Source organism: Salmo salar, chromosome 26 (assembly GCF_965601325.2).
Source record: "Salmo salar chromosome 26, fSalSal1, whole genome shotgun sequence".
NCBI lineage: Eukaryota > Metazoa > Chordata > Actinopteri > Salmoniformes > Salmonidae > Salmo > Salmo salar.
In genome coordinates, this window is record NC_138316.1 from 28293872 (window position 1) to 28315111 (window position 21240).

At 43.0% G+C, this 21240-nt stretch overlaps 1 protein-coding gene across 1 annotated transcript in view; it reads left to right on the forward strand.

Moving 5' to 3' along the window:
* tent4b (terminal nucleotidyltransferase 4B) overlaps positions 1-21240 on the forward strand; it is a 31432-nt gene that overhangs the window by 6208 nt on the left and 3984 nt on the right. Inside the window, exons 2-11 of the mRNA XM_014176094.3 lie at positions 10993-11116; positions 13341-13387; positions 16635-16755; positions 17934-18041; positions 18352-18480; positions 18680-18890; positions 19161-19287; positions 19445-19548; positions 20582-20736; positions 20880-21023. Coding sequence (XP_014031569.1) covers positions 10993-11116; positions 13341-13387; positions 16635-16755; positions 17934-18041; positions 18352-18480; positions 18680-18890; positions 19161-19287; positions 19445-19548; positions 20582-20736; positions 20880-21023 — 1270 coding nt within the window. The remainder of the gene's footprint in view (positions 1-10992; positions 11117-13340; positions 13388-16634; positions 16756-17933; positions 18042-18351; positions 18481-18679; positions 18891-19160; positions 19288-19444; positions 19549-20581; positions 20737-20879; positions 21024-21240) is intronic.

Consider the following 21240-nt stretch of genomic DNA (forward strand, 5'->3'; position numbering starts at 1 on the left):
GGATGACGTGTCGCTCACTGTTTCTGGCAGCGCTATGAAACATGGGCATAGTACAGTACCCTGTTATTTCTGTCCCTGGTCCTTCTGCACTATTTATAGCTGGTTGCTCTAATGCTGTTCGGTGGAGGCCATTCTAAACCCGGGGGCTGCCCTTGCACATCCGAAAAGCCATCTGCCAGTGAACCCTCTCCTTTGGCAGCCAGTTTGATTTCCCTCCTCTGTCTTTTACTGCCTGTTTCTGAACTGAGACAGGTGCACCCTCTGGCTCTCACACACCTTTACACTGTCAGTCCATCTGAGCAGCTGGTCAATAAGCAGTACCAGTCTGCCACTCCAACCGTAAACCTGCAGATGAGACCCTGAAGTTATGCTTCTCCCCCCATCTCCTTCATGTGAAGACATATTTCCTCCACCACACCTACTCTGCTGCCTCACTAACCTACTGGTACTTGCTGCTCAGTTGTACACTACAGTATCTATATCTTGTAAAAGATGTTGCCTGTTTCAGTTGCAAAGCCTTTCCTCCAAACCCAGGGCTCCCAAATGGGTTTGCCTAGTCCTGCTCTTTGCTTGTCACATGCTCCAGAGGCACTGGGCTGCTCCCCTTGGTCTAAGGCGGTTCCCTGGGTGATGAGGCGATGTGGCTTAACCCTGAAACGAAACCCATTCTCCTCTCTCACACGGACAGCCAGTCAGAAAGACACTGCTGCTGTGAAATGAAACTTAGCAGCACCACTGGTCTGAGCTGGAATAGAGAGCCTATGCCGAGGCTGACTCTCTGAAATGAAACTGAGCTGGAATAAAGAGCCTATGATGAGGCTGACTCTCTGAAATGAAACTGAGCTGGAATAGAGAGTCTATGCTGAGGCTGACTCTCTGAAATGAAACTGAGCTGGAATAGAGCCTATGCCGAGGCTGACTCTCTGAAATGAAACTGAGCTGGAATAGAGAGTCTATGCTGAGGCTGACTCTCTGAAATGAAACTGACTCTGGCACAGGTTTTGTTTGTTATAAGCACAGTGTAGGAGGCTGGCAGTGTGAGACAACTACATTTGCTAGGAGACTGGCACACACACAATACACTTCTATTGCCATCGCCTCCAAATTGGTGGGAGATTTGTTTGATCTCCCCCGATAAGTGTATCAGTCATTGTGTGGTACGTGTGACAAAGGTTTGACTATGGACTTTCTGTGGGAGTGTATGTATGGAAGAGTGTGTGTGCGTGCGCATCATATCAATATGTGACGTGTGTGTCAGTCAGTTGAATTGAATGTGTCCAAGTTAATGGCTATATGTGAATTCTATATGAATGGATTTCTGATGACTGTATCTCCTGGCCCAGTGCCAGACTGCTTCCTTCCTGTGCGTATGTCCGAGGATGGCCCCCTCCCCTGTCCTCTATTGTTACAGGTGGCTCTAGATGGAGTGACTTAAGCAGTCAGCATGCTTCAGTTCAGCTGGCGGCAAACCGGACAAATGTGCTCACTAGAGGTCGACCGATTATGATTTTTCAATGCCGATACTGATTATTGGAGGACCAAAAAAGCCGATACCGATTAGTCGGACAATTTTATTTATTTGTAATAATCACAATTACAACAATACTGAATGAACACTTATTTTAACTTAATATAATACATCAATAAAATCAATTTAGCCTCAAATAAATAATGAAACATGTTCAATTTGGTTTAAATAATGCAAAAACAAAGTGTTGGAGAAGAAAGTAAAAGTGCAATATGTGCCATGTAAAAAAGCTAACGTTTAAGTTTCTTGCTCAGAACATGAGAACATATGAAAGCTGGTGGTTCCATTTAACATGAGTCTTCAATATTCCCAGGTAAGAAGTTTTAGGTTGTAGTTATTATAGGACTATTTCTCTCTCTACGATTTGTATTTCATATACCTTTTGACTATTGGATGTTCTTATAGGCACTTTAGTATTGCCAGTGTAACAGTATAGCTTCCGTCCCGCTCCTCGCTCCTACCTGGGCTCAAACCAGGAACACATCGACAACAGCCACCCTCGAAGCAGCGTTACCCATGCAGAGAAAGGGAAACAACTACTCCAAGTCTCAGAGCGAGTGACGTTTGAAACGCTATTAGCGCGCACCCGCTAACTAGCTAGCCATTTCACATCGGTTACACCAGCCTAATCTCGGGAGTTGACAGGCTTGAAGTCATTAACAGCGCAATGCATTATGAAGGGCTGTTTGAATGAATGCTTACTAGCCTGCTGCTGCCTACCATCGCTCAGACTGCACTATCAAATCATAGATTTAATGATAACATAATAACACACAGAAATACGAGCCTTAGGTCATTAATATGGTCGAATCCGGAAACTATCATCTCAAACGTTTTTCCTGTCAGTGAAATACGGAACCGTTCCGTATTTTATCTAACGGGTGGCATCCATAAGTCTAAATATTCCTGTTACATTGCACAACCTTCAATGTTATGTCATAATTACGTAATATTCTGGCAAACTAGTTCGCAACGAGACAGGCGGCCCAAACTGTTGCAAATACCCTGACTGCGTGCAATGAACGCAAAATGACACAATTTCACTTGGTTAACCTCTAGGGTAGGGGGCAGTATTTTCACGGCCGGATGGAAAACGTACCTAAATTAAATGGCCTACTATTCGGGCCCAGGAACTGGAATATGCATATTATTAGTAGATTTGGATAGAAAACACTCTGAAGTTTCTAAAACTGTTTGAATGGTGTCTGTGAGTATAACAGAACTCATATGGCAGGCAAAAATCTGAGTAGAATCTAACCAGGATGTGAGAATTCTGGTGCTTGTAGTCCTTTCAAGTCATTGCCAATGGAACACACAGTGAGTTAGGGTTCATTTTGCGGTTTCTAAGGCTTCCACTAGATGTCAACAGTCTTTAGAAAGTTGTTTGAGGCGTCTAATGATGAACAGAGGCTGAACAATAATGCTGGGAAGTTGTAGACCCATTAGTTCATTGGCGCGCGTAAATGTGAGAAGTAGCCTGTGTTCCAAAACGTTTTTCAAGACACAGGAACCGTCCGGTTGGAATATTACTGAAGTTTCACGTTCAAAAGGCCCTAAAGATTGATGCTTTACAACGTTTGACATGTTTGAACGAACGTAAATAGATTTTTACTTTTCTTTTCGGCGTGCTTCCTACATTTGGAGTAGCTGAACTGAACGCGCGAACAACAAGGAGCTATTTGGACATAAATTATGGAGTTTATCGAACAAAACAACATTTATTGTGGACCTGGGATGCCTGGAAGTGCCTTCTGATGAAGATCATCAAAGGTAAGGGAATATTTCTAATGCAATTTATGATTTTAGATGACTCCAAAATGGCGGGTATCTGTATTGCCTGGTGTATTTTTCTGAGCGCAGTACTCAGATTATTGCAAAGTGTGCTTTCCCCGTGAAGCTTTTTTGAAATCTTTCAGTGTTAGCATAAAGGAGATGTTCATCTATAATTCTTTGAATGGCCGTTTAATATTTTATCAACGTTTATGATGAGTGTTTTTGTAAATTGTAGCGCTGATTCACCGGAAGTATTGGAGGCAAAATATTTTCGGAACGTCACGCGCCGATGTGAAATGCTGTTTTTAGATATAAATATGAAGTTGATCGAACCAAAAATCCATGTATTGTGTAACATGATGTCCTAGGAGTGTCATCTGATGAAGATCGTCAAAGGTTAGTGCTGTGTTTTGGGTATTTGTGATGCATGCTAGTTGCTTGGAAATGGCTGTGGTTATTTGTGTCTATGTACTCTCCTAACATAATCTAATGTTTTGCTTTCGCTGTAAAGCCTTTAGGAAATTGGACAACGTGGTTCGATTCAGGAGAAGTTTATCTATAAAATGGTATAAAATAGTCCTACGTTTGAGAACTTTGAATTATGACATCTTGTGGTTTTAAATTTGGCGCTCTGATTTTTCACTGGCTGTTGAATAGTGTGGTTCGTCCCACCTCCCCTAGAGAGGTTAATATTGCCTGCTAACCTGGATTTCTTTTAGCTAAATATGCAGGTTTAAAAATATATACTTCTGTGTATTGATTTTAAGAAAGGCATTGATGTTTATGGTTGGAGCAACGTGTACCTAAGCGATTATATGCAACGCAGGACAGGCTAGATAAACTTGTAATATCATCAACCATGTGTAGTTAACCTGTTATGGCTAGGGGGCAGTATTTTCACGGCCGGATAAAAAAACGTACCCGATTTAATCTGATTATTACTCCTGCCCAGAAACTAGAATATGCATATATATGCATATAAGACACCCAGCAAGTTTAGCACTCACCAAAGTCAGATTTACTATAAGAAAAATGTTATTACCTTTGGTGTTCTTCGTCAGAATGCACTCCCAGGACTTCTACTTCAATAACAAATGTTGGTTTGGTCCCAAATAATCCATTGTTATATCCAAATAGCGGCGTTTTGTTCGTGCGTTCAAGACACTATCCGTAAAAAAGCGATAATATTCCGACCGGGAATCTGCGTTTAGGTAAAAAGACGAAAGAAAATAAAGCACGGGGTCGACTCGTGCACGCGCCTAAGCCCATTGTCCTCTGATCGGCCACTTGCCAAACGCGCAAATGTGTTTCAGCCTGGGGCTGCCTCGATATCATTCAGCTTTTTCCCGGGCTCTGAGAGCCTATGGGAGCCGTAGGCAGTGTCATGTTACAGCAAAGATCCTCAGTCTTCAATAAACAGAGACAAGAAGAACAAGATCTTGTCAGAGAGGGCACTTCCTGTAAGGAATCTTCTCAGGTTTTTGCCTGCCATATGAGTTCTGTTATACTCACAGACACCATTCAAACAGTTTTAGAAACTTTATGGTGTTTTCTATCCAAAGCCAATAATTATATGCATATTCTAGTTACTGGGCAGGAGTAGTAACCAGATTAAATCGGGTACGTTTTTTATCCGGCTGTGTCAATACTGCCCCCTACCCCCAACAGGTTAACTGACTTGCCTAGTTAAATAAAGGTGTACAAAAAAATACAAATAAAATATCGGCCAAATCGGTGTCCAAAAATACCGATTTCCGATTGTTATGAAAACTTGAAATCGGCCCTAATTAATCAGCCATTCCGATTAATCGGTCGACCTCTAGTGCTCACATATTCTCTTTAAAAGACCTTCACTTGAAAAGCAAACGGCAATAGTACTGTTTGGCCATGTTGAGACGCTGTAGCCAGTATACACTTCTTCAAAATAGTCAGAATTAAATCTGTCATTAATTTAGATGTTTTTGTGTAGATTTCCCTCCCCCCCATCACTAGTTCCCACTGTAGTCATACCGTGCTATGTTGACTCTAGGTGTGGTCACGGTGCAGTCTTTGTTGCAGTGACTGGCTGGGCGTGATGAATGCTGTCAGCCAGGTTGCCTCTGCAGAGGCTATCTGTGGGCCTGTTGCTGCCTGTGTGTATCACGTGTTGAAGGTACTTAACTCCTGTTCCCATGTCAGTCTGACCAACACCAGAAATGAAGAGACAAATGGAAAGATAAGGATGGAATCCCCTGCATAGTGCTCTCTGCTTCAGTCAGCTCAGAATACACTGTAATGTGAGGCCCTGGCCCGTCCAGAAAAACAGCTCATGGTACCTCAGGACAGGGAACCTCATGGTGGGTATCTTCACACACAATTAACGTGCCTGCCCTGAGGAGTTAGCTTGGCCTACTTAAAATGGGAGAGGCTGGTGCTTGGGTGAGGAAAGGTGTAGAAGTTAGATTAGTTTACCAGCCTATTGTGTATATTACAAGCTGTGTGATACACTCCTCTGTGTGAATATAAAGGGATCATTGTTTGAGGATTAACACCTGCAGTGATGTAGCTTGAAAGGCCTGGTATCATCACGTCAGGGAGGAGTACTTCTACCCAGGGACTGATGATATTGAACTTGCATGACTGTCTGGCTGGCGGACTGCTGTGTAGATTGGGCCAACAGACAGGCTGGTGATTGGGGCGGCTATCAGCTGGGGTCTAACCGGGTCAGGGCCCTTCAATAGGACTCCTGGCTGCTACACCAGGAATGTCTGTCTGGGTGTCGATGAGGATTAGGTGAAACATAGACTGCTGTAAGCGCCAGGGAAGACTTATCTAAAACGCAGCGCTCCACAGAGCGCTACCCAAATGACAGGCAGGCTGAATCCTCTACAGTAGCTACTAGTGTTTCTCACAACTGAGCCCTCTCAGGTACACAGCTTGGCTAAACAAGCTCAGAAGTAGCTACCGTTTCTTTCCCACTCTCTCTTTGATTTTCCTGCCAAAGGAAGCTGTGCTGCAGGCCTGTCATTGGCTGGGTACTGTGTTTACATGGCCCTGTGGGTGACTGGGATTGTGTTTGTGTGTGAACAGACCCAGTAAAGGGGCAGCCAGGGCAGAGTGACCTGCTCCACTGCCAGTCCATGACAGCCCCAGCTGTCCTGGCCTCTACTACACCCCCTCCAGTATGTGGTGTTCACTCACATTACAGCTACTCACACAACAGGACTGCTGCCTCTGCTCTACTCACAATCATAATGCTGTATGTGCAGCCTGCTATTCAAATCAAGTTAGTAGAGTTTCCTTTGTAAGATAAGGAAAGACGTATTTTATCCTCCGATGACTGAGTTTCCCTACGGCCTTACTGTGTTGGTTGGTCACTGAGTGTTAGAGGTAGTGTCCACGTGTTGTCTGCTCCGATCCCCTTTGACTGGCTTGATTTCTCTCCATTCTGTTCCTGCTCCACTTCCTCTCCCCACACTAAGCACTGGCCAGAACATACAAGAGCTAACCAGTAGAGTTTGGAACGACAAGGAAGTGTGTTGGTTGGGTCAAAGGTTGAGGTGGCAGCTGGCTTAGGCTGCTGTGTGTGTGTGTGTGTGTGTGTGTGTGTGTGTGTGTGTGTGTGTGTGTGTGTGTGTGTGTGTGTGTGTGTGTGTGTGTGTGTGTGTGTGTGTGTGTGTGTGTGTGTGTGTGTGTGTGTGTGTGTGGGCGGCAATCAGTACCACGTGTGAATGTTTGTGTGACCCAGTTGTCGTGTCTTTGGGGTACCATTAAACTGAAAACATGTTTATCAATTAACTCCCTGTAATTATTATCACGCGATTAAACTGTTTAATCGTTTAATTGTAATTAACTAGGAGATCGGGGCACCAAGGAAAATATTCAGATTACAAAGTTATAATTTTCCTAATATAACTTTCCTATATTATAACATTGTATATTTTATTATAGTATAGGCCGATTATCTTCTGGTTTAAATGGTGTATTTTACCTCGCGTCCAGTCTCATTCCAAACCTCGTAAATTGTTGTATCTGCACGAACCCAGCCTTTACTAAGAGTCATCCATACATCAATTGTCTTAAAATCATTTATTTACTAAACTAAGTAATTCACAGAAAGTATACAAACAGTAATTATCGTCACAAAGAATTGGTAGAGTAATGTGCCTTAGTGGGCTAAACAGGCATGGCTGGTCTGTTAGACAAAGGGTCATAAAAGTTCAGCTGAGGAGGTACACAGAGTTCATTAATATTAACAATTGATATGCTAATCCTTTGCACATGAGCGCTCACTCATTCGGGAACAATTGCAATCAATATATATTTACGCTCAGTGTGTCGTCGGGATCCTTGTTGGAGCGTCGTTCTGTTAGAGAGTTTTGTCCTCTCTCGCTCTCTCTCTCTCTCGCTCTCTTAGAATGGATCTTTCGAAGCGACATTCATTAATGTCGTTATAGAATGGATGTTTCGTTGGTCTTTGCGTTCAATGATATAATTTCTAGCTGCAGACTATTAATTGATATCAAAGACTTGTTCTAATTCTGTCGGTATCAATAGTCTAAAAGTTAACCACGTGGTATAGTTCACTTTCAGTAGCGGAATTGGATGTTCAAACCTATTGGCCAACTCGCAATGGAGTGGAGGCCTGGTCTGAAGAAAGTAGATCAGGGTGGGGTTTTATAGTGACCATAGAACAGGCTTGTCAAATGACGCCTGGTCCTGTCTGTGTCCCTGGGGGCGTGCCGATGACTGAGTTAACCTGTTAGGGCTAGGGGGCAGTATTGACACGGCTGGATAAAAAACGTACCCGATTTAATCTGGTTACTACTCCTGCCCAGTAACTAGAATATGCATATAAATATTGGCTTTGGATAGAAAACACCCTAAAGTTTCTAAAACTGTTTGAATGGTGTCTGTGAGTATAACAGAACTCATATGGCAGGCCAAAACCTGAGAAGATTCCATGCAGGAAGTGGCCTGTCTGACAATTTCTTGCCCTTCTTGATTATCTCTATCCATTACAGAGGATCTCTGCTGTTATGTGACACTTCCTAGGGCTCCCATGGGCTCTCAGAAGGCGGCAAAAAGCTGAATCGTGGCTTTGCAGGCTCTGGTTGAAAAAAAGTAGCGCGTTTGGGTAGTGGCTGGTTACAGTACTGTGAGACTCAGGCTCGTGCCCGCGTCGAGCTCATGCTTTGTTTTCTTTTGTCTGTTTACCTAAACGCAGATTCCCGGTCGGAATATTATCGCTTTTTTACGAGAAATTGCATAAAAATGGATTTTAAACAGCGGTTGACATGCTTCGAAGTACGGTAATGGAATATTTATAAAAAAAATTGTCACGAATTGCGCCATGCTCGTGACCCTTATTTACACTTCGGATAGTGTCTTGAACGCACGAACAAAACGCCGCTATTTGGATATAACGATGGATTATTTTGGACCAAACCAACATTTGTTATTGAAGTAGCAGTCCTGGGAGTGCATTCTGACGAAGAACATCAAAGGTAATCAAACTTTTGTAATAGTAAATCGGAGTTTGGTCAGGGCTAAACTTGGTGGGTGTCTAAATAGCTAGCCGTGATGGCTGGGCTATGTACTCAGAATATTGCAAAATGTGCTTTCACCGAAAAGCTATTTTAAAATCGGACACCTCGATTGCACAAAGGAGTTCTGTATCTTTAATTCTTAAAATAATTATGCTTTTTGTGAACGTTTATCGTGAGTAATTTAGTAAATTCACTGGCAGTGTTCGGTGGGAATGCTAGTCACATGCTAGTCACATGCTAATGTAAAAAGCAGTTTTTTTTATATAAATATGAACTTGATTTAACAAAACATGCATGTATTGTATAACATAATGTCCTAGGGTTGTCATCTGATGAAGATCATCAAAGGTTAGTGCTACATTTAGCTGTGGTTTGGGTTTATGTGACATTATATGCTAGCTTGAAAAATGGGTGTCTGATTATTTCTGGCTCGGTACTCTGCTGACATAATCTAATGTTTTGCTTTCGTTGTAAAGCCTTTTTGAAATCGGACAGTGTGGTTAGATTAAGGAGAGTCTTGTCTTTAAATAGCTGTAAAATAGTCATATGTTTGAGAAATTGAAGTAATAGTATTTCAAACGATTCAAAAATCGCGCCACTGAATTCAGGTGGCTGTTACGTAGGTGGGACGAATTCGTCCCGCCTTGCCCATAGAGGTTAATACATTCTATACAACCATTTGGATGCAAGTCCCATCGCTGAGGCTATATAAACAGTTTTATGGTAATATGGCTATATTGTCTCTTCTGAGTGTCACAAAATTGTACCAAGCGGACCAGTTCGTAGCTTGATTCTTCACCAGTCTTCCATACCTTCTCCAGAACACAAATGTCGCTTGGCTCCCCAATTCTGTGAGTTGGAAGAATTTCCTGTGTCTCTCTATGGGCCATGTGGCAAGAGATTCTCCTGGAATTTTACCACTCCTTCACACAGGGACTGGGTGGGGGAAGGTAGGTTGGGGGATGGTGCAAGGGGGGAGGGGGTCAACTGTCCTCCCTGTACTCAAAGAGGCCAACGTCATGACACAGTCTTTAGTGTTATTGATATAGCCTCTGGTCTAGGCCCTGTGGGTGGATGTGTTGGTCAATCTGCAGCTTTAATAATAGACAGACAGCAGGGTGAATTTCAGGCAGAAATAACCCCAGTCAGTCAATTACTGGCACACTCCCTGGTCTCCCTAAACGAGCCCTGGCATTCATACTCACCCAGTCAAGGACCAAGTTTACCTGCCTGACTTATCGGGGCCAAGGTGAAGGGAAGCGGACCTGTTGATAGTTTAGTAAAGTTGATTTAAGCATCCATTTTTAACTCAAGGACAGCAACACTTGTACTTATTAGCATTGTCCTCCCAAACTATTGAATCAGGCAAGGGACATTACATTTATGCCAACTGCTTTGGTACCAGGGAAGAACTGGTCCATACCCCTAACAGTGGGAATATGCCCTATGATTTGTACCAAAGGTGTAGATGTATTGCATTATTGTGGCTTTGTGATCTTTTCTCACATGTCAGCCTGTCAAAACATGTCAATCCTGTAGTTAATGCATTTCTTCCAGTCTTCAGTAGATGCTACTTGATTACAGTTTGTTGGCAGTTAGCCTTTAACACAACACACCTCCAGTAAAGAAGCCAGTTTATGTAATAATGATGCTTTGCAATTAACTCCTCATGAATGCCTAGTGTGTTTGAGGAAGTGTCATTTCTGTTTTCACTATTTCATTAGATTGTAGGGCAGGGTAATTGTCTCTGTTTTCACTATTTCATTAGATTGTAGGGCAGGGTAATTGTCTCTGTTTTCACTATTTCATTAGATTGTAGGGCAGGGTAATTGTCTCTGTTTTCACTATTTCATTAGATTGTAGGGCAGGGTAATTGTCTCTGGTGGCTGTTCAGTGAGCTACCTGTGAAAGCTGTTAACAGATTGCATTGACTGGCATAATAAAATATGTATTGTAGACTTGTTATTTAGATTTGTCTTACAGTATATTCTGCCTTCAATCAATATATTCTGCCTTCAATCTTTGTCAGTGTATTTTGATCTGTTTCAGACTCTATCCTACTATCCCCATGACCATGCTACTTTCTCCCTTTATTCTTTCTCTCGCTCAGTCTCTCTTTGTCTCCCCTAACCCTGATCATGCTGTTTTCATTGTGTTCTGCAGGCTCCATGAGGAGATCAATGACTTCTACAAACACATGTCTCCTCGGGCGGAGGAGGAGAGGATGAGGATGGAGGTGGTGGACAGGATCGAGAGGGTCATCAAAGACCTGTGGCCCACTGCTGACGTAAGAGATCACTCACATCGCTACAGTTCCAGTCCTAAGCCCATACAGGCCTAGCCAGGTCCCAGATCTGTTTGACCATTATTAGTGTACAGCAGACTCCTCTGGTTGTTGAAACTTTTACATAGTTGAAAAGATCTGGGCCCAGGCTAATATGGGTCATCGTTCAAATAAATATTGCAACCATGCAGAGTTCATGTTTTCATAAAAGCCAACACCAACTACTAGAATTGACAGGCAGAGCAAAGGTTTGGAATGGAAGTGGTTTCTAGCTACACAGACAGGTCTCACCCACACAGCAAGCTGCTTGAGATTCTCACATTCTCCTGTTCCCTCATTTAACAAATTCCCTTCATTGCTAGAGACAGCATGAGAACTTGCTGCTCTATGTAGAAATGCTGTCTCTACATCTTTCTAGTCTTTCTCTGGCTGGCTCTATAGCTGTCTGAAAGGAGTCGTGACTCTGTAGGAGAGAGTGATTTTCTCTCCCTATGGGCTGAGCTGTAATGATGATGAAAGACAGGCCATATATGGTGGGGCGTGTGACCAGCAGCCATTTGTGAAAGCACCTGGTCGGTCCGCTCTTATCTCCCTGCTGTTATATTTTGGCCTGTAATCGACAGTGCTCCAGGTGTCCTTATTCCTGCTGACTTTGAGCCTGCTGATAGAGCTGTGTGTGTCTGCTCTCAGCTATACAAGGGATGGACAACTGCCGTTTTGTAGGCCCGCGGATCACTTTTTGTTTGTTTTAGGAACTCAGTCTGGGTCTCAATTTACTGTTGGGTTGGAATAGTAGAATACACAAGGTGCAGTTTTGTAATGTGGTTGTACATCAGCAGTTCTCTTATGTCAGTCACTGACAGTAACTCAATTAGCCCATGTCAGCTAAAATGTCTAGTGGTCAGCTATCTTGTAGTATTCATGGTCGAATTACCGACCGGGGGTCCCCTATGGATTTTATTAGTCCCTCTTACTCAGACATCATATAAAGACATTTAATTTCTTCACCCTATGGCAAAATATGTAGAATTACAGGGAATTCGCTGTAAAACTGCACATTTTTCTCTCTGTCCCATGGCAAATTGTGTAGTATCACAGGAATTAATCTCAAAAACTGTAAAACAGTTGCCCATCCCTGAGCTAGACAGAAAAGCCCACTGCTGTTCCTACCTCTTACTCCATCCACTGAGGCAGGAGAGTAGTTCATATCCTGTCCACAACAAGAACAGGACTAAGACTTCCAGCAATCACCTGACCTCTTACACACACACTCAATACGAGACCTGTCTGTGACTGGGTGAACTGAACAACTGTGAACCCACCAGATAGCTGAATAATTAGTCTAGGAGGCGGCCACCATGTCTTTCTCTCCCTCTCTAACTTCACTCCGTCTCTCGATAATGTAAGTGATGACTACTAGCTCTTTATACAGTAGAGAGCCGAGCCATGAGTTAAGTTCACCTTGGGGACCTGTGTGGATGTGTGTTCCCCCTCACTGGAATTGGAACTCGTCCACACAGTGGCAATCCATCACCATCACCCCTCTCATTTCCACCCACATCACAATCACATGCCCTGCCTCTAGTAAGCAGATTGGAGCCCAGGCTTTAACCCCCTTGGTCGGTTCAGGCAGGAGCTCAGCCCAGGAGGGAGGTTTAAGGGAATAACGGCTGGTTTAAGGCTTAGCAAAGGCTATTTTTGAGCCCTCAGAACCAATGTGAAATACTGTTATGTGATGTGACATTGGTTAATGCCCACAAAGCTCAGATAAAGCGGGATATTTGTCTGGAATCTGGACACATTAAATAAAAAGCTTATTTCATTTCTATTTTGTCTAAACCGTTGGGGTTTAAAGCATAATTTTATCCTTGTTCTCATAACTACAGTAGTAATGGTTGGTTCAGTTCCCAGGAACAGTGCATGGTTGTCAGATAATGACTGTGCCCCGACTTGCATAAAAGGTGAAATAAGTTGATGCATGTTAGACTCCCTCCCCACTTAGCATAAATATTATATTTTTATCGCTTTAGTTGACACCTGTCTTCAAGTATCAGACTGTTGTCACAGGCGAGTAGCATATCACGTGACATGACAGAAGTCAAATCAAATAATTTGTCTTTATTTTGTAACAAATTACCTGCCGTTGTATCAGTTCAAAGCTAATGTATAGCTCGGCTTCTCTGATTGATAAGTGAAATCATGAATAACACATTTGACTTTGTTACAGGTTCAAGTGTTTGGGAGTTTCAGCACGGGCCTCTATCTGCCAACCAGGTAAGCTGTTTGATTCAGGTAATGGAGTACATAATGGCCTTCCTATCGTAATCTCTCTTATAGTATGTTGGTGATATGCGGGTTGACTCATAACCTGCAGACCCTGCGGATATAACCGTGGGGTGGTCGGGTTTAGGGCCATTAAATATTGTGTGGATGAAGGGCGGGTGGGTGGGTGGCGGGTTGAATAAAGAGCAAACAATACCTTAAAAAATCCGGGTTAGGGCCGGTTGCGGGCCTCAGATTCACTTTTTCACATGCGGTTGTGGATGGGTTATTAGCAATAGCGGGTGGGTGCGGGTGAACAAACAGCTGACCCGCGCACCATTAGTGAGTGTAAACTGACCTTTAACCCAATGAGTCCCACCTTATCGCTGGTGTGTTTTGGACTTCTAACCCCTTTTAAACAGTGTGTTTGAGCTACGCACTTCTGGGTTGTACCATTTGATTTAGTCTGTTCTACCAAAACGTCTAGAGTCCAAATGGTTTGAGCTACAAACTATTAAAAGCCATCTTTTTCTCTGACGCTCATAAGCGTCGTTAGAAGGTAAGGGGTTCTTCTGCATAGAAGATCATAGGAAATCCCAGGACATATTGTCTATAATACTGTAATAAACTCAGTTGCGGTCACAAACTCCACACAGTTGTCACTGACTAGTTAGATATTCATTTCCCAGTTGGAAAAAAATACATTTCTATACTTACTGCATTCATATTTTTTTAAATCAGATTTTTACTTTGGCAGATAATTTTGTAATTTTTTTTTTAAATGTGTAGATTAAACTCAGATGCAACTGTTTTGTCAAATTGTTTTAGCCTCACAATAAAACACTTCATTGTAAGGCTAAATACAGTGCCTTCGGGAAAGTATTCAGACCACTTGACCTTCTCCACATTTTTGCATATGTATGAAAAATAAAAAAAAACTGGTATGACATTTACATAAGTATTCAGAACCTTTATGCAGTACTTTGTTGAATCACCTTTGACAGCGATTACAGCCTTGAGTCTTCTTGGGTATGACGCTACAAGCTTGGCACACCTGTATTTGGGGAGTTTCTCCCATTCTTCTCTGCAGATCCTCTCAAGTTCTGTCAGGTTGGATGGGAAGCGTTGCCACACAGCTATTTTCAGGTCTCTCCAGAGATGTTCGATCAGGTTCAAGTCCGGCTACTCCTGCGTTGTCTTGGCTGTGTGCTTAGGGTCGTGGTCCTGTTGGAAGGTGAACCTTCGTCCCAGTCTGAGGTCCTAAGTGCTCTGGAGCAGGTATTCATCAAGGATCTCTTTGTAATTTGCTCTGTTCATCTTTGCCTCCATCCTGACTAGTCTCTCAGTCCTTGCCACTGAAAAACATCCCCACAACATGATGCTTCACCGTAGGGAGGGTACCAGGTTTTCTTCAGACGTGACGCTTGGCATTCAGGGCAAAGAGTTTAATCTTAATTTCATCAGACCAGAGAATCTTGTTTCTCTTGGTCTGAGAGTCTTTTGGTGCCTTTTGGCAAACTCCAAGCGGGCTTTCATGTGCCTTTCATAAAGGCCTGATTGGTGGAGTGCTCCAGAGATGGTTGTCCTTCTGGAGGTTCTCCCATCTCCACAGAGGAACTTTGAAGCTCTGTCAGAGTGACTATCGGGTTCTTGGTCACCTCCCTGACCAAGGCCCTTCTCCCCCGATTGCACAGTTTGGCCGGGCGGCCAGCTCTAGGAAGAGTTTTGGTGGTTCCAAACTTCTTCCGTTTAAGAGTGATGGAGGCCACTGTGTTCTTGGGGACCTTCAATGCTGCAGAAATGTTTTGGTACCCTTCCCCAGATCTGTGCCTCGACACAATCCTGTCTCGGAGCTCTACGTACTATTCATTCAACCTCATTGTTTGGTTTTTGCTCTGACATGCACTGTCAACTGTGGGACCTTAAAGAGACAGGTGTGTGCCTTTCCAAATCATGTCCAATCAATTGAATCTACCACAGGTGGACTCCGAGTTGTAGAAACATCTCAAATATGATCATGGAAACAGGATGCACCTGAATTCAATTCCAAGTCTCATAGCCAAGGGTCTGAATACTTAAGTAAACAAGGTATTTTAGTTTTTAATTCAAGACATTTGTAAACATTTCTAAATACCTGTTTTCCCATTGTCAATATGGGGTATTGTGTGTAGATTGCTGAGGATTTTTTTCAAATGTAATCCATTTTAGAATAAGGCTGTAACATGGTTAAAAGGTAAGGGTTCTGAATACTTTCGAAAGGCATTGTATAAGGGCTGGACATGCAGATAAATGTAAGTCAGATAAATGAAAGGCAGATGTTTGCTGGGCTCTCGGGACTGATGGGGTTAAACTACAAAAACTACCCCCTGGGCAAAAACGGGTTTAATCAACATTTTTTCCACGTAATTTCAACACATTTTTTAAATTTGATTTTGAAAAAGTAATCAAGGTAAAGGAATTTCTTGTTTAACCTAAATCCAATGACAGGTGATTGTTTTTGTTGATTTTACTAATTTAATTTATGCTAAGTGACAACTCAACCACATGTAAATCAAAACCAGATGTTTAACTGAGTCTGTGCCAAGTGGGTAAGCTCTTAGGCCTTTCCTACACACTAATCAGTATTTGGTATTCAGACTTGCCTTATTCAGTTGCGTAACGTCAATATGATGCATTTTGCATCATATAAGGCAAATGCATCATACCGGCTGTATTTTTCAAGTTACACATCTTAAACTTGATTGCTGACAGGCTAAACATTTTGGGACTATATCAGCAATGGACTAATGAAACAAATACCAAAATATTGTTTTTGGGTGGAATTTTCCTTTAAGTTCAAGGTCAGAATAGAGAGAAGTGCATAAAAAGGGAATAATGTTACATTTACGCACGTTTAACTCTGTTCAGAATTCCCCCCTTTGTGAGTGGTTATATGGAGAAAGAGTGATGTGGCTGGCCATGGTGTAATTATTTGCCTTTGTTTTTTGGGATTAAGGCTGTGGTAATTTTAGCACTGCTGATCCAAAGCTGTTTTTAACCTTGTTTCTTGACGAGCCAGACCGCTCTCCGCTCCGACGTCCCCCCACACACACACACACACACACACACACACACACACACACACACACACACACACACTCTGTAACTGGGGACTCTGCATTAGTGACAATAAGATGTGTGTGAAAGTGAACTGGAGAGTCCTCTCTTCAGATCTGAATGTGATGTTGCCCTGACCTCTACTACTTACTCCACTTCCTAGTGACATCGATCTGGTGGTGTTTGGGAACTGGGAAAACCTGCCCCTTTGGACCCTGGAAGAGGCCCTGCGGAAGAAAAACGTGACTGACGAGAACTCCATCAAAGTGCTGGACAAGGCCACGGTATGTTTGTATTTGTATTTAATATGGCAGCAGCTACTCTTTCTGGGGTCCAGCAAAATTAAGGCAGTTCTACATTTTTTTTAAAACATTACAATACATTTACAACAGATTTCACAACATATTAAGTGTGTGCCCTCAGGCCCCTACTCTACTACATATCTACAACACAAAATCCTTGTGTAAGTGTGTATAGTGTGTACGTTATCGTGTGTTTGTATGCATGTGTCTGTGCCTTTTGTTTGTTGCTTCAGTCCCCGCTGTTCCATAAGGTGTATTTTTATCTGTTTTTGTAAAGTGTAATATTACCGCTTGCATAAGTTACTTGATGTGGAATAGAATACCGTGTAGTCATGGCTCTATGTAGTACTGTGTGCCTCCCATAGTCTGTTCTGGACTTGGGGACTGTGAAGAGACCTCTTGTGGCATGTCTTGTGGGGTATGCATGGGTGTCCGAGCTGTGTGCCAGTAGTTCAAACAGACAGCTCGGTGCATTCAACATCTCAATACTTATCACAAATACGAGTAGTGATGAAGTCAATCTCTCCTCCACTTTGAGCCCGGAGAGATTGACATGCATATTATTAATATTAGCTCTCTGTGTACATCCAAGGGCCAGCTGTGCTGCCCTGTTCTGAGCCAATTGCAATTTTCCTAAGTCCGTCTTTGTGGTACCTCGCCTCACCACACGACTGAACAGTAGTCCAGGTGTGACCAAACTAGGACCTGCATGACCTGCCTTGTTGATAGTGCTGTTAAGAAGGCAGAGCATCGCTTTATGGACAGACTTCTCCCCATCTTAGCTACTGCTGTGTCAATATGTTTTGACCATGACAGTTTACAATCCAGGGTTACTCCAAGCAGTTTAGTTTCCTCAGCTTGCTCAATTACCATATTATTCATTGCAATATTTAGTTGAAGTTTAGGGTTTAATGAATAATTTGTCCCAAATATAATGCTTTTAGTTTTGGAAATATTTAGGACTAACTTATTCATGGCCACCCATCATGAAACTAACTGCAGCTCTTTAAGTGTCATTTCAGTTGCTGTGGTAGCTGACGTATATAGTGTTGAGTGATCTGCACGTTGTGCATGCATACTAACTGTGTGCAGTGTGTCATTGCCTCGAGTGACTGTATGTGTAAATCCAACCTCATCACCACTATGTTCCATTGTTCCAGGTACCCATCATCAAGCTGACAGACTTCCGCACAGAGGTGAAGGTGGACATCAGCTTCAATGTGAAGAATGGAGTCAAAGCTGCCCTTCTCATCAAAGACTACAAAAAGGTAAGTGAAGCAGGCATCTCTTATTCAGGGTACATTGCTTTTACCTAATGCAGTCCGGTAAAAGGGCTAGCTGAAGAAACAGGCTTGACAGTTAGCGCGCATAGATTGTAGTATATTTATGTCAGGTTCTTTGGGTTCTAATGGAGGTGTTGGTAGCTAATCCACTTAACTACGTCTCCTCCTCCACTTAACTACGTCCCTCCTCAGTCCCTTATTACCCAATGTCCTAGTTTGAGACTTTCCCCGCTAGAGGGCACTATAACCATAGCCATGGGTTTAACCATAACCACATGTTTCTTTTATCCATAAGAAATACCCAGTGCTTCCGAAGCTGGTTCTGGTGCTGAAGCAGTTCCTGCTCCAGAGGGATCTGAACGAGGTTTTCACTGGAGGGATCGGCTCTTACAGCCTCTTCCTTATGGCTGTCAGCTTCCTGCAGGTGAGAGACTTCTGCTCTTATCTTCTGCTATTCTCTCAAGTAGCCCCCACACACAGTGCAGGATAGATCGCATCTAACATTACTAATTTACTGTTTAAGACTTTTGACACATTTTAAGTCTTTCTCATTCAGTAAACTAAGATGATTTGGCTTGTTCCTCTATGCAGTTGACCTCTTATCCTCTGCCCTTGTATTTCAGCTTCACTACAGAGAAGATGCGTGCAGCCCCAATGCCAACGTGGGCGTTCTCCTTATAGAGTTCTTTGAGCTCTATGGGCGCCACTTCAACTACCTGAAGACGGGTATCCGGATCAAAGATGGCGGCAGCTATGTGGCCAAAGACGAGGTTCAGAAGAGCACTGACCTCTACAGGCCCTCCATGCTCTTCATTGAGGACCCCCTAGCACCAGGTAACAAGGCCTTCCATTCAGCATGGGTGCACTTGCACAGGTGATACCTCATTTTAGCACTGTGACGCTCAAGATCCGTAACATCAGTCAACTACTGATAACACTGAACCTAAGAATCTATCACACACTTTAACGGCCATGAATAAGACGGCTAGAGGTCCCAGGTGCCCATAGCAAAGGCTTAAAAATCAGCTCAATATCAGACAATGTCTGAAATCTGTCACTCTTCCCAAATAGAGATGATCTAACCATGCCTCTTGCCTCCTGCAGATAATGACGTTGGCCGCAGCTCATACGGTGTGTTGCAGGTGAAGCAGGCCTTTGACTATGCCTACGTAGTGCTCAACCACGCCGTATCGCCCATCGCCAAGTACTACCCCAACAACGAGTCTGAGAGGTAAGGAGATGGTGAGCTAGGGCTCGTTTTAACCAACGACAGCTCTCACATTCTTTGGCTGCTATCTTAAAAAAATCTTAAGTTATTTACTAAATACCCTATTTGAACTACTGCAAACAAGTTATTCTAATCTGATGTCCTATTTTCTTTCCTCCAGTATACTCGGCAGAATAATTCGGGTGACCCAGGAAGTGGCTGAGTACAGGGACTGGATCACCAAGCACTGGGGACCACAGTCTCAGAATGAACCTGCACGGAATGGTATGTTTTCACAGTACTACTGTAAGTCTTGACACTGTCTCAGATCTAACGAGGTGATAGTCAGTGTGTTTGAGGGGATCAGTTTCAGTAAGACAAGGTGCAAAATTGGTCATCTTACCGTAATTTCCGGACTATTGAGCGCACCTGAATATAAGCCGCACCCACTGAATTATTTAAAAATTATTATTTTGAACATTAATAAGCCGCACATGTCTATAAGCCGCAGGTGCCTACCGGTATATTGAAACAATTGAACTTTACACAGGCTTTAACGAAACACGGCTTGTAACAAAAATAAATAGGCTTTAACGAAACACGGCTTGTAACAAAAATAAATAGGCTTTAACGAAACACGGCTTGTAACAAAAATAAATAGGCTTTAACGAAACACGGCTTGTAACAAAAATAAATAGGCTTTAACGAAGCACGGCTTGTAACAAAAATAAATAGGCTTTAACGAAACACGGCTTGTAACAAAAATAAATAGGCTTTAACGAAACACGGCTTGTAACAAAAATAAATAGGCTTTAACGAAGCACGGCTTGTAACAAAAAATAAAAAATTTGCAGTAAACAGTAGCCTACCAAGAAAGTCATTGGTCACCATCTTCCTCCTCCTGTGCACTGAAACCACTGAAGTCATCTCCTTCGGTGTCGGAGTTGAATAGCCTCAGAATTGCTTCATCCGATATTGGATCGTTTTCATTGTGGCTCTCATCATTGTTTGACCTTAACCCGTTCGTCAATTTCATTGGTCTAATGAAAGCTTTATGCCGCCAAAAAACTGAGCACGTCACAGAATGTGTTTTTTTTGGAGAGAAAAAAATTTGAAAGCGGGAAAAATCCATATATTAGCCGCGTCATTGTTTAAGCCGCAAGGTTCAAAGCGTGGGAAAAAAGTTGCGGCTTATAGTCTGGAATTTACGGTAATTACGTTATAAGTAGTTTGGGATCCAAGGTGATTTGTAGATCAGTGAAGTCCGACTGCTATTTAGTCGATCTAAAACACAGTCTTACCACTGTTGTTGCCGTAGGAAATGATGTCACACTGTTGGTGAAGCCTCAGCAGCTGGACGAGTGCAACAACAACCTGACGGAGGAGGTGACTGCATCTCGCAGCAAGACCTCCTCCAACTCCTCCTCATTAGCGTCATCCTCATCCTCCACGGTATCTAGTTCCAGCGACGTTGTGAGTTTTGTTTCACTCAAACACACCATGTGTGCACACTAAAACCACAATACCTGAGGAAATCAACTCTTAACACTACATTTAATGTGATGCACCCATTGGTTGCTGACCTGATTTACTGAGTTGTGATGGGTTGTCCCCAGGATTCTGACGGGACGCCCTGTAAGACAGTGAAGCAACTGCCTGGGCGGGGCTCCAGCGCCCACAGAGAATCCTCAGGTGGCGTGACCAATCACAGAACACAGAGGCACACCACCAGCACTCCTACTGACAACAAGGGGGGCAAGGTAGGGTCAGCTTGACGAAGCCTAAGTCAACCACTGAAAAACTCTACTGTACCTACAAATGCCTTGAACTTTTATGACCAGAGCGTTACAACACACTGTCGGTACATAGATAGCCATTTAGATGTTACATTTCAATGGCACATATAGGCCTACCAGTGATCTGTTTACTGATCTAACTAGGGTGTGTGTGTGTGTGTGTGTGTGTGTGTGTCTTGTT